The 20,097-nt window shown below is 41.4% G+C and overlaps 2 protein-coding genes across 2 annotated transcripts; one reads left to right on the top strand and one right to left on the bottom strand.

Moving 5' to 3' along the window:
* Positions 1-969: 969 nt before the first annotated feature.
* LOC311140488 (magnesium transporter MRS2 homolog, mitochondrial-like) lies at positions 970-11,212 on the bottom strand. Its single transcript, XM_084175565.1, has 11 exons — positions 10,268-11,212; positions 10,082-10,146; positions 9,745-9,781; positions 9,448-9,560; positions 9,049-9,225; positions 8,239-8,369; positions 7,653-7,769; positions 7,147-7,299; positions 3,674-3,791; positions 3,317-3,430; positions 970-3,094 (listed from the first exon to the last, which is right to left on the bottom strand). Exons 1-11 carry the CDS (start codon positions 10,455-10,457, stop codon positions 3,026-3,028), a joined length of 1,284 nt encoding a protein of 427 aa, XP_084031691.1. The 5' UTR covers positions 10,458-11,212; the 3' UTR covers positions 970-3,025.
* Positions 11,213-11,496: 284 nt separating this feature from the next.
* LOC311140487 (lipid scramblase CLPTM1L-like) lies at positions 11,497-19,544 on the top strand (the record flags this gene model as incomplete). Its single annotated transcript, XM_084175564.1, has 17 exons — positions 11,497-11,700; positions 11,913-12,004; positions 12,173-12,353; positions 12,476-12,615; positions 12,791-12,869; positions 12,994-13,111; positions 13,221-13,315; positions 13,403-13,487; positions 13,850-13,953; positions 14,205-14,270; positions 14,475-14,525; positions 14,622-14,704; positions 14,807-14,841; positions 17,003-17,058; positions 17,160-17,204; positions 17,994-18,109; positions 18,480-19,544. 17 exons carry the CDS (start codon positions 11,497-11,499, stop codon positions 18,556-18,558), a joined length of 1,629 nt encoding a protein of 542 aa, XP_084031690.1. The 3' UTR covers positions 18,559-19,544.
* Between the last annotated feature and the right edge of the window lie 553 nt (positions 19,545-20,097).

The following is a 20,097-nucleotide window of genomic DNA, read 5'->3' as shown; positions in this document are numbered from 1 at the left end:
TTCACTTGAGGGTGCAGTGATACTTTTAATTGGCAATTTGACATAGCCACAAGTGAATGAGTTATGATAGGCTAGTAGAGTATGCCTACACAGGTTATGAACCATCCGGATATGATAGAGCCATCTCACTTCTGACACCAATGCAGCATTCAGGGGTAGTATGACACCTCACAATACATTGAAAGGTCTAACCCAGGGCTCTCCAACCCTGTTTCTGGAGAGCTATCGTCCTGTAGGTTTTCGCCCCAACCCTAATCTAGCACACCTGATTTTAATAATTAACTGGTTGATAAACTGAATCAGGTTAGTAACAACTGGGGTTGAAATTAAAATGTACAGGATGTTAGCTCTCCAGGAGCAGGGTTGGAGAGGAGCCCTGGTTAAACCTATTGTTTTTACATCAGTGAAAATGAAGAGATGGCGCCACTCAACTGTTTAGAACAGGGGTGTCAAAACTCATTCCATGGAGTGCCTAGTGTCTGCTGTTTTTTGGTTTTTCCTTTCAATTAAGTCCTAGACAGGTGAGGGGAGTTCTTTACTAATTAGTGACCTTCATCAATCAAGTACAAGGGAGTGTGAAAAATGTATGCACTCACTAACTGTAAATCGCTCTGGATAAGAGCGTCTGCTAAATGACTAAAATGTCAATGTAAAACCCGCAGACACTCGGCCCTCCATGGAATGAGTTTGACACGTGGTTTAGATGCACTGTTGTCTATACTTAGATATAAACTTTACTTAAATAAAACATCAATATATGAATACAAATATAATAATATGACGGGATCATACAACAAAATAAAGCGTATCATGCAAATAATAATACTTTGATTATACCTTGCTCACGGTGTGGCAAATTAGATCTAATATTTTGTCTGGTTAGTTCAGTTTTGCTTCCCCCTGTTGGGGAAAGTTGGTTCGTACATACACTAAAGTTATGTGCCTGAATGACAATGTCATTATCAATGTCCATGTCATTTAGATTTTATTAAATAACACATAACAGCTCAAAGGCATTTTTATGATGCATCAAAAAGGTTGATGTTTTCTGAAAACACACAATGACCGCTGTCGTAACATTATCTGTTTAGACCAGGGTTACCCAAACTCGGTCCTGGGGCCCCCACCAGGTGCACATGTTGTTTTTTGCCCTAGCACTACACAGCTGATTCAAATAATCAAAGCTTGATGATGAGTTGGTTATTTGAATCAGCTGTGTGTAGTGCTAACGCAAAAACCAAAACGTGGACCCAGGATCAGGTTTGGTTTAGACCAGCAAATAAAGGTCCAATCATGTACTATGGAAGGTCAATTGTATAATGTATGCAAAGCTGTAATGAGGAGTAGTAAAGCAGAGAATGAAGGAATCTGCATAATTAGGGCTCTTTCTGGATTCATCTTTCCTCTCATCCTCTCTCCTCGCATTCTCAAAACACATTGGAGAAGGTCTGAGAGGAGGGATCTTGGACCTTCTCCTTCAATACGGTTGAGAAGGAAGCGAGAGGATGTGAGGAATTTCAGAAAGACAATTTAAGATACAACCTAGCTAATACTTTTAGCAGGTAATCTGACCAGAGATATATATATTTTTTTCTTCTTATGAGTGATGTTGGGCTGATGTTGTTGAGTAAAAGTAGTCACCCCCACCGACTGACATTATGGTTCATGTCAATTCTGTGGACATTACAATATTAAGTGCTGTAGTTGATGAGTATACAATAATAAGATAAACATTTCTCGACTTGCACACATCTACATTATAAACATTAATAAAGCCACTAGTGTAGACCAACAATGCCTGCCAATATCCCACATTACACTATATTTCCAGAATTATTAAATATTTCACATATGGACACATTGGCTATTTTACCCTCCATTCGACTCTTAATGATAAAGGGGTACGGTATCACATTGAGACATCATTCGAAGAGATGTTCCTTCTTTAAGCATGAGTAGGCCTATTGAAAGACAGTTATGACAAACAGCATGGCAGTGATCATTTTGTGAATGATACAACTAATAAATACATACTACATTACTGTATGTGACTGGCACATACAAACCAGAGTTACAATATATAACCAAAGGTATGTGGACACCTGCTCGTCGAACATCTCATTCCAAAATCATGGGCATTAATATGGAGTTGGTCTCCCCTTTGCTGCTATAACAGCCTCCACTCTCCTGGCGACGAGTTTACACCACTCCAGGCTCGGCCATGGAAACCCATTTCATGAAGCTACCGAACAGTTCTTGTGCTGACGTTGCTTCCAGAGGCAGTTTGGAACTCGGTAGTGAGTTTTGCAATTTTTACGTGCTTCAGTGGTCCAGTTCTGTGAGTTTGTGTAGCCTAGCACTTCGTGGTTGAGACGTTGTTGTGGTTGAGCCAGTTGACCGGGGAAGCTCCAGCAGGGCAGAAATTTCACAAACAGACTTTTTGGGAAGTTGGCATCCTATGACGGTGCCACGTTGAAAGTCACTGAGCTCTTCAGTAAGGCCATTCTACTTCCAATGTTTGTATGTGGAGATTGCATGGCTGTGTGCTCGATTTTATACAACTGTCAGCAACGGGTGTGGCTGAAGTAGCCGAATCTACTAATTTGAAGAGCTGTCCACATACTTTTGTATATATGGTGTATCTTGGGTTTTAGTTATTTAAAAGTTTGAGATTGTTCAGTACTCAATACCTTTATTTATTAGCTGTATAGTCAGGGAAAACCTTTTGTGAACAGTGGTTTTGGTGAACAGTAGTATTGTGGGGGAGTGGGACCATGTTTTTGGACAGTAAAAATTGGTGCAGTATTCTTGAATACAGCTGGAGGTATACTGTGTGCTAGCTAATAATATATCCATGATAATAAATACATGAACACTGCTTACAACAGTTTTAAAACAATGGCAAAAATTGATATTGAGATTATGAAGGGGGGGGAAAAGCACTCCTCTGCAATTACTTCTTAATGAGAGGGAACAGTCAAACAGTTCAGATTCCTCAGCAGAGCGGTGGTGCAACAAGGAACTATCATCTTAGTCCACTCTTCACCTCTGCTCCTTTTGAGTTTATTTGGTTTCTCTTCCAAACTGTTGGGATCTAGGGAGGAGAAAGAGGGTTTTTATAACAACACAAGTCATGGAAATCATCAGAACAATCTCAAGACAAAACACTGAGCTAAGCATGATCAAGAAGTCAGCCACATATGCAGTACCCAGGGACTGGTTTGACAATTTGTGAGCTATACACGTTACACACTAGTATGCATCAGATGATATTCATTCCTATCCAAATAAATCATGAAATTAACAATTCAATTACCTGTGGTGGGACGGTAGGCTCCAGGTGTCGACCAAGGAACGAGAGCAGTCTCCTCCAGATTAGTCCACTACCCAGGAACATGAAGCCTGTCACCAGCCAGAACACCTTGGGGTCCTGGGGAAACAAACATGACACCATAGATATAACACTAGATAGAACAGAGATGTTTATCTCTATGGACCACACACTGAGCCAGTCATCCTTCACCTCAGGTTCATCTGCCATTCAGCCATATTACGTTGCTGCAGCTGGCTGGTTTACAATTAGCATGTGTTGCCAGGTTAACAAACTCAATGTTAAATTGTCTCATGTGTAATTTATAAGATTAAAGCTTTATCATCAACGCATATCATTGACCTCCTCAAACGTGGATTCCAAGTTCATCCCGAAGGCGACGCCCATCAGGCCAAATAGGGAGAGTGAGAAGGTCCCCATGGTAAGCTGCAGGTTCAGACGCATCATCACGTTCCGGTGACTGGGTGTGCCATGGCCCATGGGGACAGAGGGAAATGGATGGTGACAAACCAGGCCTGACTAACATAGCTGTTCAAGCCAATTAACAGGAGAAAAGGAAAACACCATGTTCAGCAGTTGGAAAAATAGGCTAGTTCCCCTGATAGCATGAAATGCAGCTAAGAACAGCAAATGACATCAGGACAAATTAAGTCTACCAAAAGCCAGTTAAATCAGCAGTACAGATAATTCTGCCAGCATATTTTGTATGGGCGCAGCATGATGATGGAATGGCCAGCAGGGATGTAGCTCAGTTGGTAGAGCATGGCGTTTGCAACGCCAGGGTTGTGGGTTCGATTCCCACGGGGGGCCAGTATGAAAAAATTAAAAATAACAAATGTATGCACTCACTAACTGTAAGTCGCTCTGGATAAGAGCGTCTGCTAAATGACTAAAATGTAAATGTAAAATGTATGATTACACTATACCAGAGATGCTTAACTGGCAGCCCCCCTTTTGTAGGCCTGCGGCTCAATTTTGGGGGGGAACTCAGTCGGGGTCTCAACTTACTGTTGAGAGTTACAATATTAGAATACACAAGGTGCAAATTCGCTATTTGGTTGTGCAATCAGCAGTTTCTCGTTATGTCAGTCACTCAATTAGGCCATACCAATCTACATTTTTTTAGCTGATAAGTTAGTCTAGTGGTCAGCTATCTACACAAAATTCCACTTAGGGCCCCCAAAAGACTAGGGCCGGCTCTGACTGCATGTGTGGGTATGGAGGTGGGTACGCAGACCGTGGGTACGCAGACCGTGGGTACGCAGACCCGCGAGTCACTGCAGCCCATTATGATGAATTCAGATTTTTTTGTGGCCCCCACCCCCATCAAAGTTGCCCATTCCCTGCACTATACATAATCTGCATCCCAAATACCACTTTATTCCAAGGGTTCGCACATAAAAAATGTAAATAAATATTCCTAACAACAGGTTAAACACATTTTGGCCAAGGGATCCATGAAATACACTACGGGTCAAACGTTTTAGAACACCTACTCATTCAAGGGTTTTTCTTTATTTTTTACTATTTTCTACATTGTAGAATAATAGTGAAGACATCAACACTATGAAATAACACATATGGAATCATGTTGTAACCAAAAAAGTGTTAAACAAATCAAAATATATTTTATATTTGAGATTCTTCAAATAGCCACCCTTTGCCTTGATGACAGCTTTGCACACTCTTGACATTCTCTCAACCAGCTTCACTTGGAATGCTTTTCCAACAGTCTTGAAGGAGTTCCCACATATGCTGAGCACTTGTTGGCTGCTTTTCCTTCACTCTGCCATCCGACTCATCCCAAACCATCTCAATTTGGTTGAGGTCAAGGGATTGTGGAGGCCAGGTCATCTGATGCAGCACTCCATCACTCTCCTTCTTGGTAAAATAGCACTTACACAGCCTGGAGGTGTGTTGGGTCATTGTCCTGTTGAAAAACAAATCATAGTCCCACTAAGCCCAAACCAGATGGGCTGATGTATCGCTGCAGAATGCTGTGGTAGCCATGCTGGTTAAGTGTGCCTTGAATTCTAAATACATCACAGACAGTGTCACCAGCAAAGCACCCCCACACCATAACACCTCCTCCTCCATGCTTTGCGGTGGGAAATACACATGCGGAGATCATCCGTTCACCCACACGCGTCTCACAAAGACACGGCGGTTGGAACCAAAAATCTCAAATTTGGACTCCAGACCAAAGGACAAAATTTCCACTGGTCTAATGTCCATTGCTTGTGTTTCTTGGCCCAAGCAAGTCTCTTCTTATTATTGGTGTTCTTTAGTAGTGGTTTCTTTGCAGCAATTCGACCATGAAGGGCTGATTCACAGTCTCCTCTGAACAGTTGATGTTATAATATAATAATAATATGCCATTTAGCAGACGCTTTTATCCAAAGCGACTTACAGTCATGCGTGCATACATTTTTTGTGTATGGGTGGTCCCGGGGATCGAACCCACTACCTTGGCGTTACAAGCGCCGTGCTCTACCAGCTGAGCTACAGAGGACCACGTTGAGATGTGTCTGTTACTCGAACTCTGTGAAGCATTTATTTGGGCTGCAATTTCTGAGGCTGGTAACTTATGAACTTATCCTCTGCAGCAGAAGTAACTCTGGGTCTTCCTTCCTGTGGTGGTCCTCATGAGAGCCAGTTTCATCATAGCGCTTGATGGTTTTTGCGACTGCACTTGAAGAAATGTTAAAAGTTCTTGAAAATGTTCCGTATTGACTGACCTTCATGTCTTAAAGTAATGATGGACTGTCGTTTCTCTTTGCTTATTTGAGCTGTTCTTGCCATAATATGGACTTGGTCTTTTACCAAATAGGGCTATCTTCTGTCACAACACAACTGATTGGCTCAAACGCATTAAGAAGGAAAGAAATTCCACAAATTAACTTTTAAGAAGGCACACCTGTTAACTAAATGCATTCCAGGTGACTACCTCATGAAGCTGGTTGAGAGAATGCCAAGAGTGTTCAAAGCTGTCATCACAGCAAAGGGTGGCTATTTGAAGAATCTCAAATATAAAATATATTTTGATTTGTTTAACACTTTTTTGGTTACTACATGATTCCATATGTGTTATTTCATAGTTTTGATGTCTTCACTATTATTCTACAATGTAGAAAATAGTCAAAAGAAAGAAAACCCTTGAATGAGTAGGTGTTCTAAAACCTTTGACCGATAGTGTAAGTTTAGTGTGTAATACAATAAAATGTAATATTAATCTACAATTTATGTTCTTAACCCTGGGCAACATGGGCCTGGGAGGCTCACAGGGATATTGGTGTTCACAGTACTCCACCAATTATACATTTGGAGCTCAATATGTCTTGTTTTCCCCAAATGCACTAATTGAAGCTTTAAAACGTCAACGTTTTCTCTCTGCCTCGTGGAAAAACGTATACAATTGCAGGACATTAGTGTTAAAGCTGCAACAACAAAAAATCTCTGCCCTGTGACAAAATGTGCAGAATTACAGGAAATTAGCTTGAAAACTGCTAAATGTTCTTTCCGATGCCTATAGACAGGGCTTTAAAATGTTCCTTCCCAGGGCCTGAGACTTCGTTCGTCCGGCCATGCGCTGCCAAAGTCAAAGTAAAACTTTTTGTATGCTATTTTTATCTCACTCTAGTTGTTTTCTGATTATGAGGGGGTCCCTGATGAATTTGCTATCACAAAAGGGGTCCTCGGCCCTATTCCCTACATAATGGACTACTTTTGAGACCTATGGGCCCTGGTCAAAAGTACTGCACTATATAGGGAATAGGGTGCGATTTGGGACGCAGACCGGGTTTAGTCATCAATACCTGTCCAGGTTGATGAAGATAACACTCTCGGAGTCGTCTATCAGGCCCTTGAGCTCCCTGGTCGTGTTGCCCAGCTCCTCAGCCTGCATGAAGTAGTTCTCCAGGAGAAGCTCCATCTCCTCAGCATGATCAATGCCCAGACTGCTCTCCTCACTGCCTCCAGAGACACGCACAACAACAAGAGAGACCAATAAAGACTTCATCCAACAACTCTTAAGAAAAAAAAAGAAGACTTTATTAATCCATACGAGAGAGAAATGCGTCTTCTGCTGTACCAACCCCTCAGATACACACACACACATTAGGTTGTAGAGGCTGGACCAGAGGCCAGCCACAGTGCAGCGCCCAATGAGCAGTTCAGAGGGTTTAGCTAAAGGTTGGCCCCTGACAGAAACCCTCCCGTTGTCAGCTCACTCCCGGCATAATGAAAAACGTGTAAAATGAACACAAATAATCTCATTAAGTACCATGTGTCTACAAAATATGCATGTTGAAATTTCACCTACAACACACGTGGATCCGTCCACTTGGTGACACAAAGCTCTTCGATCATCTCCTCTTCGTCTAGGATCTTCAACAGACTGTCCTTGAAGACCTTGATGTCTGTCTCCAGCTCTGACAGGCTGGGCAGAACACACAGGTAGGGTTGAACAATTCTGGTAACTTTCCCCAGAATTCCCAGAAATCCCGGTTGGAAGACTCCCAAATCGGGATGGAGAAAGTTAATGAGATTGACTACACAGAGCTAAACCAGCCACGCCTTCTAGTATAGGATGTCTAGATCCATACAACAGCCCTTGCCCAATTATGACCATAGGTGTCAATCTTTTCTACACCTACAATACATTTTAGTCATTTAGCAGATGCTCTACCCAGAGCAACTTACAGGAGCAATTAGGGTTAAGTGCCTTGCTCAAGGGAACATTGGCAGATTTTTCACCTAGTCGGCTCTGGGATTCGAACCAGCGACCTTTCAGTTACTGGCCCAACGCCCATAACAGAGGATCTGCCTTGATAAGATAAATCAAACGTTACACGCAAAAGCGGCAATGCTGGTTATCATGATGTGACTGTCAGTGCTTTTCCACTCACTTCTTGCGGTTCTGAAGAAGTATATGCAGTTTGCTGCGATCTGCAGAGAGTAGTTTAGGATCCACAAGAGACTCTAGAATGTCCAGGATGACAGGGTGAACCTCATTCAGCCGAGCCTGAAGGGTGTTTACCTTTACAAAAACAAAGACATATACATGCATAAACAAATACCAGCTGGACATGCTATCACATATTACATCATATACCCCAATCCATTTAGAATTGCCGGTTAATACTTTATTTGGATAGTCCCAAGTAGATGGTTTGTAGATGTTCAATAACTGTCAACAACATATCAACTAACTATCCACTAACCCTTATCCTGAGGTACTGACCTGTTGCACCCTGTACAACCACTGATCATTATTTGACTCTGCTGTTCATCAATCTGGCCTTAATGGCCATGTACTCTTATAATCTCCACCCGGCACAGCCAGAAGAGGACTGTCCACCCCTCAGAGCCTGGTTCCTCTCTAGGTTTCTTCCTAGGTTCCTGCCTTTCTTGGGAGTTTTTCCTAGCCACCGTGCCTCTACATCTGCATTGCTTGCTGTTTGGGGTTTTAGGCTAGGTCTCTGTATATCACTTTGTGGCATCTGCTGATGTAAAAAGGGCTTTATAAATAAATGTGATTGATCCGAACCCTAAACTCAACCATTACCCTGACCCTAGCAAGCAGTTGCTTATCAACAGATAGTTTGTTGATAGTATAACCATGTGTAGATCATCTACATGGAACAATCCAAATAAAGTGTGAACAATTGTTGTGATAAATTAATAGTAAATGAGTGATTGAGTAGCGTGTGTCTTACCCTATGCTGCAGAATAGCTTCAAGGGCTCTGAACTCAAATGGCAGTGAATGAGTGGCCATTGCTCCATGATCCCCGTTCAACTGTGGAGCCAACTCCAGGACCAGCCATCTCTCCAATCCCAGACCTCGGAAATCCAACACCAACAGGCTATTGGGGGTCACTACTGCCTTCAAGGCCTGAAGACACAAGAACAGATAGACTCGGTTCAGGTGCAAAAACAAGTCAAGGTCGGTCACCTGTCTTTTCTAGTGTGCAATTTTATACTTTATTTTTTCATTCTCTAAAAGTTAGAGGATAATTTGAGGCTAGCTGTCACGAAAGGTGACAAACGCAACAGTTTGGCTAACAGTACCTTCAGCATAACGATGTAACACGAAACAAAAACAGTACGTAGCTACCTCCATGCGAATGATGATGTTGTTGTTCCTAGCGTTGATGCTGGTGAGGTGTTGGAACCTGAGGTCTCTGGCCTGCAGACTCAGCTCTTGATACAGCTCCATCTTTTTCTTCTCTAAGATAGGAATCAGATCAGGGGTCAGAGGTCAGACTCAAAACGTATAGGAAGGACAAATACCTTGTCAGTAACAAAGTACAATAAACAATTGCATTTGATGTAGTGCTCGTGAGAACAGAAAACTAAAGAAAAACAAATAATGGGCAAGCTAATGAGGCCGTTAAGATGTTCCAATACTTACCAAACGAGGTTACATTCCCATCTTTGTCAAATTTCATCTATGACAAAAAAGCACAGTGGTAGCTACAGCCAGTATCTTTCTGTATAGCTTCTAGGTACATTCCACAAGCTCCCTCAGGTGAACAATATAGACAGTCACAATTGAAATGACACATTGGTTTACTTTTCTTGCATTTTGCAGAAGCAACCTTTTTGTAGAATGTTGGCATTGTCAATGTTGATAAACATTTGAACAAAAGTGATCATATCCCATATATACTGCCGACAGACAAAACATTTTGGAGAGAATAACAATTTCAAATTGGATATGATTGACACAACCAAAACTTCCCACTTACCACAACAAAAGCAGGAACCACACTGGAGAGGGACGCCTCAGTTACTCTATGGCGAATGAAATATGCTGCCAATTAAACAAAATAATAATCCATTAGCCAACAACAACATGTGTGTTGCAGCTAAGCCTAGCCACCTAGGGCTCCTTCAATCACAGACCATAACAGTAAAAATATAACAGTACCTACCAGACGGACTTGATTGCAACAGTGTTGCTTTCCCTCTCGTCACCGGCAGATGCTTGGAGAGTTGGCACTTTAAAGGTGATCTGGAACAACTCACTGTTCTGCAGGTCAAACAGCAGGTGAGGACCCTGAATTTAATTTCCAGAGATCTCCGAAGACCACCCATCGCGAACGACTTGAAACAAGCTTCCATTGCTTTGTTCACCACCACAGCATTTTAGCAAAGTGTCCTTAGTTATTTAGCTAGTCCAGCCAGCTGATCAGTTGCATTGCTGGTTATTCCAGTTGCATCCGGAACTGAATAACTAACATAGGCTAGGTAACGTTAGCTAGTGAATTGATCACCTGGCAACGTAGCACTGGACAAAGCCAGTGGTTTGTTCTGCAAAATCATGCAACCGTTGCGAGCACATTTATTTAACTAACGTTACCTAGTTAGCACGCAAACAAGGCGCTAGCTAGCAAGTTAGCTAACTGCTAACATGAGCTAACAAACTTTTTATGCTGCTAGCAGGAGACTAGCTCGTGCTTCCCGAACGAACTTCTCAACCTGCCGTACAGTCGCAAAAAAAGCCAGATGTGAGTAAAATAGCAAATAATAGTAGGCTTACAGCTGGTATAGCTACATCCAAGAAACGTGATTCCTCCTTCAGAAAGGGGTATCTAGCTCTGTGCAACTACAACCAGCAGGCATCGGGGTGTTTTGGCGTTACAGTCACACGTGCATGACCCTGAACTAGAGAAGTTGAATCCATTTCAACCAATGAAGTTCTTCAAAGAAAGAAAACCCTACTTGAGATTTCCGTAAATGTTCGCAGGCAAAGAAACAAAACATCCTACACATTTTCCAATTTATCCACGAAATTTCATTTCCCTATGATGAAGAGATAAATTAAATTGAGGGCTGTGTTTTCACATTGTGGCTACCACCGTGGTCACCCAATCGTCACCCTGTATTTCACATGACGTAGAACGAGGAGGCGTTATCATGGCGTCTTCAGCATCAAGACCACCGAACCATCTGCGTATTCCAGAGCTGCCTCGATACAGTTCTGGGTTGCTGGAAGATGCCTTTGCGGCATGATGCGCCTGATTTGACAAATTGTATATTTTCTGATGATATCATTGACCATCGGTGACGCACCTTTATGGAACCATACCGTTCGCTTTATCTGTCAATGTCCACCATTCGTTTTTGTCGTTTTTTAATTATTTGTACATTTCAGACCAGTATGTTCCCTTCGTGCTATTCAAAGCCGACGAGTTCAAAGGACTTATTCAAAAGGACTTCTCTGACAAAGATATTACTAGGAGTGTTCGTCGTGTATATGTTACACACCTGCTGGGTGATCTATGGCTTCGTGTACACAAAGCCTTGTGAGAGAGGTAAAGGAGACTGCATTTCTTCCTACCTTGCAGAAAGACCCCGTCTCCAGGTAATTAGTGGCCTTGGTCTTACACATACTGCAGTGAAACCCTAGATGTAGGGTAGGTTTTTAGTACAATTAATCATCTTTAGCTATTGTATTTGGTCAGATAATTCATGCATCACAATTTAATTAGTGACCATGGTGCACAAGAAGTGTCTTTCATGGCCCATAAAGATCAATTGAATTGAATCTATGAGAAGTCTCATTTATTTTAACAGCTCAGCATTTTCTCCAGTTTGAGGCCTGACGACAGTGAACTCAACCTCATCATCAAGATAGATGACTTTGACATACATTCTAATTTTGAAAGGTAGGCCGAAGTCCCATTTAAATCTGCAGTCATGTGGCTTGTAGCCCAAATGGCACCCTTTTCCCTATGGACCCTGGTCAAAAGTAGTGCACTATATAGACAATATGGTGTCATTTGGGACAGAAGCCGAAATCTCTCACCTGTCACCATTGCTTTTCTTGATTCAAGGGTGGTGAATGTATCCCTGCCATTGGCAACACGTAACAACGGGACTCTGCACACATTGGTTTATGTACACAAGTTTGGAGTGTCTCCCTTGCAGGATAACCGGCAGGTCCATCATGTTGCCCAGCTCAGCACCTACATGCTGTCCAAAGGAAATCTCAGCTCTGCTAAAGAGATCCTCAAAGTAAGACAACAAAACAATTCCTCTGTTTCAGTCTGGACTGTGAAAATATCAGCTTTAACTGCTCTGTTTGGTTGACCCATTTGATTCTCTTTCATGGCTTGTCCTGGTCTTGCGTTTCTCAGAAACATGCTGTCACTGCTCCTCGAGTTGTAGACCGACCCATCTCTCACTGGAGGTCCCGTCTAACCCTAAACATGATGTCAGAGGACTTCACCTTCAACAGAGGGACCTTGCCAAGTGATGTCCGGCGCTACATGAGAGTGTAAGTCTCTCATATTAAATGTTTGTATTGTGTGAGTGTGTTTATTTGGGGAGTGGGTGTGCACTATTAGACCTAAACTTATAGCACAGCATCACTCACATTATGCAGAGCTAGCTACAGAGATGGTGAGAAATATTGATGTTTTGTATCTCAGATATTTTGTCCTGTGTTTTAGATTTCAGGATGAGAACAGGATGGTATATCTCCCACTTTTACACATTGATGAACTCAGCGTCAGGGTAAAGGATATGATGGTGAGATGTTACTCTTCTTGTAAAATATATTACAGTTATATATAAATACTAATTTCAAGAACATTAAAACATACCTCAAAAAGAGGACTTGGAGGATACTTGTTTTTACAATGTGTGTTTGTAGGAGATTAACGGCTCCACAACCAAACTACCTCTTACAATATCCTACGAAGGCCTATCACTGAGGCAATTCCGTTTCTGGATCCACATGCAGGATGTAATGTTTTCACTGAAACATTTTGGTTAGTTTATTACTTCAGTCCTGAACTTTAACCCTCCTTTTTAAACTACTGAGATACTGTACGTTTGTCAACTTCTTGTAAAAAACCTTTTTTGCTTCATTTATTACAGGGTTCACTGAGGTGAATATAGATGAAATCAAAGGTGTTCTTGTGGACAACAACTTATACCTGTTAGCATTGACTACCCTTGTGACTGCATTCCATGTAAGTGATTTTCTATTAGAATACATTAATTATATCACAAAGATCATGACACCCATCTACACTTCTTTTATTTGTCTAATTTTTCAGTTCATATTTGAATTCCTGGCCTTTAAAAATGACATAAGCTTTTGGAGGAAGAAGAAAAACATGGTGGGCATGTCTCGAAAAGCAGGTAAGAGTGAGGGAGGGGTAAAATACATCTTTATAATAATGCATGTCATGTTCTTATTTATGCATCTAAGTTTTCATGCCAATTTCCTAACTGAGTTAGGGAAAATGAGTTGTAAGGCTTGATTTGCGTTCCAAATGGAACCCTATTCCCTTTATAGTGCACTGCATAGGAAATAGGGTACCATTTGGGACAGATCTTTGGTCTTTGTGTGGATTTGGGTATCATTACCATACAGATAGTTATCCAAGCAGGGTCTCTGGATAATCCCACCATCCGCCCACAAACACTAATCTACTGATCTACTCCCATCTACCTCAGAACTAACCCAGCTCTATCTGTTTCTCTATGCTGTTCTGTTCCAGTGCTGTGGAGATGCTTTAGCACCATAGTGATTTTCCTGAAAATGCTGGAGGAACGAAGCAGCTTGCTAGTTCTCATTCCTGTTGGAATAGGAATCATAATTGAGGTATCTGCCACGAATCAGCAGTTTGGAAAGGATTTAGAATATCAATAAAAATAATCAATGCTTTTTGGTGCTTTTTGTCAAACGTAGCCGGGGATGGCAGAAGGTTCAGTGTTGCCTGCCTGCTGTTCTTAATGTATAGTAGTAGTTTATATTGTACATGGCAGAACTTTATAAGACAACCCACTGGTTAGTGAGGTTTGAGACATGAATGTCTTACCAGAGCTCATTAATTCCTTCTTCTCCCCCTATAGGTATGGAAGGTCAAAAAGGTTTCCAAAATACAGCTACAGTGGAGAACGTCTAGGTCTATAGTTCATGTAAGTATTTAAAAATGTATATAAATTGTTTATTCTTAATGGTTTATTCACGTTGCATTCATGGAGGGCCAATGAGTGTATGTTGGTTTTAATTAAGAATCTGTTATTGAAAAAATATATCGAATTAAATTGATCTTTTAGCGTAAAAAACAGTTGTGTAAACTCTGAATTATTTCATTATTCTTTGAAACTGGTTGTCTTCAGGTTGGTAAATTTGATGAATCAGAGAGAAAGACTACACAACATGACACACAGGTAAGTGCAGAATTAGTTGTATGTTTGGTTCCTCTTAACACTAATACAATAAATCAAGCAGACAAGTATTTTCTAATGCAGCTCTCTCTTTTCTAGGCAATGAAATGCCTGTCTTATTTAGTGTACCCTCTGTCTATTAGTGGATCCATCTTCTCTCTGGTATACCTGAGGTATAAAAGGTAAGACAATTCTGGAATTTAATTGTATTTAAAATATAAATAAATAGGTTTGATGAGGACATTGATCATCAACGTATCTAATATTCACATGTATTTTGACAGCTACTATTCATGGTTAATCAACAGCCTTGTCAGTGGTAAGTTTACACATACTCTATCAAGCCTCCTTGGGGGTTATGTTTTGAAAATAATATCAATTGATTACACAAATACAGTGGGGGAAAAAAGTATTTAGTCAGCCACCAATTGTGCAAGTTCTCCCACTTAAAAAGATGAGAGAGGCCTGTAATTTTCATCATAGGTACATGTCAACTATGACAGACAAATTGAGAAAAAGAAATCCAGAAAATCACATTGTAGGATTTTTAATGAATTTATTTGCAAATTATGGTGGAAAATAAGTATTTGGTCACCTACAAACAAGCAAGATTTCTGGCTCTCACAGACCTGTAACTTCTTCTTTAAGAGGCTCCTCTGTCCTCCACTTGTTACCTGTATTAATGGCACCCGTTTGAACTTGTTATCAGTATAAAAGACACCTGTCCACAACCTCAAACAGTCACACTTCAAACTCCACTATGGCCAAGACCAAAGAGCTGTCAAAGGACACCAGAAACAAAATTGTAGACCTGCACCAGGCTGGGAAGACTGAATCTGCAATAGGTAAGCAGCTTGGTTTGAAGAAATCAACTGTGGGAGCAATTATTAGGAAATGGAAGACATACAAGACCACTGATAATCTCCCTCGATCTGGGGCTCCACGCAAGATCTCACCCCGTGGGGTCAAAATGATCACAAGAACGGTGAGCAAAAATCCCAGAACCACACAGGGGGACCTAGTGAATGACCTACAGAGAGCTGGGACCAAAGTAACAAAGCCTACCATCAGTAACACACTACGCCGCCAGGGACTCAAATCCTGCAGTGCGAGACGTGTCCCCCTGCTTAAGCCAGTACATGTCCAGGCCCGTCTGAAGTTAGCTAGAGTGCATTTGGATGATCCAGAAGAGGATTGGGAGAATGTCATATGGTCAGATGAAACCAAAATATAACTTTTTGGTAAAAACTCAACTCGTCGTGTTTGGAGGACAAAGAATGCTGAGTTGCATCCAAAGAACACCATACCTACTGTGAAGCATGGGGGTGGAAACATCATGCTTTGGGGCTGTTTTTCTGCAAAGGGACCAGGACGACTGATCCGTGTAAAGGAAAGAATGAATGGGGCCATGTATCGTGAGATTTTGAGTGAAAACCTCCTTCCATCAGCAAGGGCATTGAAGATGAAACGTGGCTGGGTCTTTCAGCATGACAATGAACCCAAACACACCGCCCGGGCAACGAAGGAGTGGCTTCGTAAGAAGCGTTTCAAGGTCCTGGAGTGGCCTAGCCAGTCTCCAGATCTCAACCCCATAGAAAATCTTTGGAGGGAGTTGAAAGTCTGTGTTGCCCAGCGACAGCCCCAAAACATCACTGCTCTAGAGGAGATCTGCATGGAGGAATGGGCCAAAATACCAGCAACAGTGTGTGAAAACCTTGTGAAGACTTACAGAAAACGTTTGACCTGTGTCATTGCCAACAAAGGGTATATAACAAAGTATTGAGAAACTTTTGTTATTGACCAAATACTTATTTTCCACCATAATTTGCAAATAAATTCATTAAAAATCCTACAATGTGATTTTCTGGATTTTTTTTTCTCATTTTGTCTGTCATAGTTGACGTTGAAAATTACAGGCCTCTCTCTCATTTTTAAGTGGGAGAACTTGCACAATTGGTGGCTGACTAAATACTTTTTTTCCCCACTGTACAATATTTTATATAGATCTTTAACACTAGCCTGGTCAAGCAGACTGAACACTGCACTCACTATTTGTTTCACTGTGAAGTGAAACAGAATGTGAGCTATCGAGATATCAGGCTGGTTTCACAAGGCTACTTTTTCACAGCCAATATGTTTTTTTTTATTAGCAGCTACAGATGTAGGATCTTAATTTGATCACTATTTTGTTGCTGAGAATTTTCCTACACCGTACGAAATGCAAATAAGCTTAATGATTTACATAAATTAACTGAAAACCCTCACTAACAGACAGTTATATTAACATTATTGCACTTTTGATGTAGCCTACCTTTGGCCAGCTAATAGCCTAACCACCGATCAAGCAACATGGACTAAACGTTCAAATCCTGTTGCTGCAGGATTATTTTGCTGTGACAATATAGGTCAAATTAAGATCCTACATTTGTATTAGTGGGTAATATCAATATTTCCAACTGAAACTGGGCTTCCTCCTGCAGGGATTTATGCTTTTGGATTCCTCTCTATGGCTCCTCAGCTGTTCATTAACTTCAAGGTTTGTCCTACTTGAAATTTAGAGCATAATGGGCCCTGAGTAAAATGTTAGATTTTGACACAATTCTTCACATTTTCTTTCTTCTTTTTCTTCTTCTTCAGTTGAAGTCTGTGGGCCATTTGCAATGGAACGTATTGATGTATAAAGTGAGTAGCAACAGTAACCGTTTTATGGTATAATTCGTTGTTGTTGGAGCGATAAACAGCTGCTTACCTAAAGTCAATCTAGTTGATAAAGAAATGTGTGATTTGAGATATGACTAAAATGTCACACCCTCAGTTAAACTAATTATTACACCCTGAAACTGTGTGAAATGTGTTAGAGTGTGAGCGTAGGGCAAGTTAAGAGTATGACATTGTGTTACCATTTAGCAATGTGAGTAAGAGTTAGACCAGACAACAAAGGACAAGGAGAACTGTCTACAGACAACTGAGAAACCAAGATAAAGAGGCCTCCCAATTTAGGGAGGAGAGAAACTGTTAGGCTTGGAAGAGTGTGTGTGTGTGTGTGTGTGTGTGACCTGATGGTCAGGAGAGCAGTTTTCCAGTGGAAACAGCCCGCCTAAATAGGGGTGGGATTTATCCTCTGACGTGTGCATATAAAAATATTGTACGACCATTTTGTTTTAGAACGTTCTCATGACTAAAGCCTGATGATTGTATGCTGGGCTGCTTGGTCTGATTATTAGAGATTTACAACCTCTGGAGTAATAACTTCATTTTTGAAACATTGGGATAGAAATTGTCTTAACACTAGTGTCATCAAGTTGTCGGTTCTTCTTCACATTGACACTGTGGACGCATCCCAAATGGCCCTCTATTCCATAGTGCACCCTGTGGACCATGGTCAAAAGTAGTGCACTATGTAGGGAATAGGGTGTCGTTGGGGTTTCATTCAGAGTTAGAATAAAACACTTGTGCCTTTCTTCTCTTCAGGCAGTCAATACATTGGTCAACGATGCCTTCGCCTGTGTCTTCAGCACACACCCATCCCACCAGCTGGGCTGCTTCAGGGATGAGGTTCTGTTTCTCGTCTACCTTTACCAGAGGAGGTGGGTGGGACATGGTGGCGGCAGGTAGCCTAGCGGTTAAGAGCGTTGGGCCAGTAACCGAAAGGTCACTGGTTTGAATCCCCGAGCAAGGCACTTAATCCTAATTGGTCATGTAAATTGCTCTGGATAAGATTATCTGCTAAATGACTAAAATGTTTATTTATTTAGTCCGGGTAGCCATGATTAGCTGTTCAGGAGTCTTATGGCTTGGGGGTAGAAGCTGTTAAGAAGCCTTTTGGACCTAGACTTGGCGCTCAGGTACCGCTTGCCGTGCGGTAGCAGAGAGAACAGTTTATGACTAGGGTGGCTGGAGTCTTTGACTATGTGATCTCATTCATTTACTTATCTATCTGCCCCCCACCCACTCTAGGCTTTACTCTACAAACAAGACCAGATGTCGTGAGTATGGATCATGCCACCACAACCACAGGAAACTCAAAGCCCAATGATGACTGAGGTTAACACCAGAAAACAGAGTTGAATGAAGGAAACATACCTGCACATGGTGGGGTTGTAAACAGCATGGGAGAATCTCTGAGGGTGCAGCGGGTTTATTATAAGCCTTTAGGAAAGTTTATCATTAGTTTTGTAAGTAGAGAATACAGCTTATTTTCTGTCAACCCTGTGTTGTTCATCATTAACCACTGATATTTCCATGTGTTATGACTGACCTTATGTAGCCTACTGAAGCATGAACCTTGGGTTATTTTTAGTGATACATATTGATTACTGCATTGTTGGGTTTGGAGCTTGCAAGAAAGGCATTTCACTGTACTTGTGGACATGACATTAAAATTTGAAACAGGAAGCTACCCCTCGCCCTGCCTGCACTGCTCCATAATACCAGATATAACCAGTATGTAGCCTACTGAAGCATAAAACTACCCCTTGCCCTGCCTGCACTGCTCCATAATACCAGATATAACCAGTATGTAGCCTACTGAAGCATAAAACTACCCCTTGCCCTGCCTGCACTGCTCCATAATACCAGATATAACCAGTATGTAGCCTACGAACAGGAAGCTACCCCTCGCCCTGCCTGCACTGCTCCATAATACCAGATATAACCAGTATGTAGCCTACTGAAGCATAAAACTACCCCTTGCCCTGCCTGCACTGCTCCATAATACCAGATATAACCAGTATGTAGCCTACTGAAACAGGAAGCTACCCCTCGCCCTGCCTGCACTACTCCATATTGTCCACAAGGAGGCGGTGTTGTCAGCTCCTTGCTGTACGGTTTTCTGCTTGTTCTTTCAGTCTTCTACTTTCTGTTTGAGAATAGTACATGGACAGATGGGTGCTAAAAGGGGGAAATAGAAACATGTACAAAATATGGAGTAACATGAAGTACAGTGAACTCTGTAGCTCAGCTGGTAGAGCACGGCGCTTGTAACGCCAAGGTAGTGGGTTCGATCCCCGGGACCACCCATACAAAAAAAAAAAAAAAAAAATGTATGCACGCATGACTAAGTCGCTTTGGATAAAAAGCGTCTGCTAAATGGCATATTATTATTATTATATTATAACTCCTGATAAATTCAATGGCTTTGGACTGTAATATGTGAGAGCTAACTGGAACATGCACATATCCTGTATGTATCCATGATGTATTTGAAATGGGACTATTGAGCTACAATGCACTAATGGAGTTTTTGCACTTCTACAATGCGCACTTATCAGGAATCAACTGTACTTTAAATCATGATACTGTAAGGTCTTTTAAAAATGAAGTAGAAAGGCTAGCGTGATGTTTTTGAATCACATTTGTCTACTAGGGTTTAGGGAATGCCTTTCCTCTTTGATTCAATTATGACAATTAAATGATTTACCTGTATCTCTGTTGCATTGTCATGACTGAACATTAAAAGCCAGCTTGTTAACAAGCATGACCCTTGGCTGGAATCTGAAGTAACTTAAGATACCAGGATGGACTTCTGTTTCCAACAAAATGAAACCTTACGACAATATTTAATAATATTAATACA

This window comes from Coregonus lavaretus (assembly GCF_964263955.1).
Source record: "Coregonus lavaretus genome assembly, chromosome: 13".
In the NCBI taxonomy this organism is placed as follows: domain Eukaryota; kingdom Metazoa; phylum Chordata; class Actinopteri; order Salmoniformes; family Salmonidae; genus Coregonus; species Coregonus lavaretus.
This window is presented reverse-complemented; position numbering and strand designations above follow the sequence as displayed.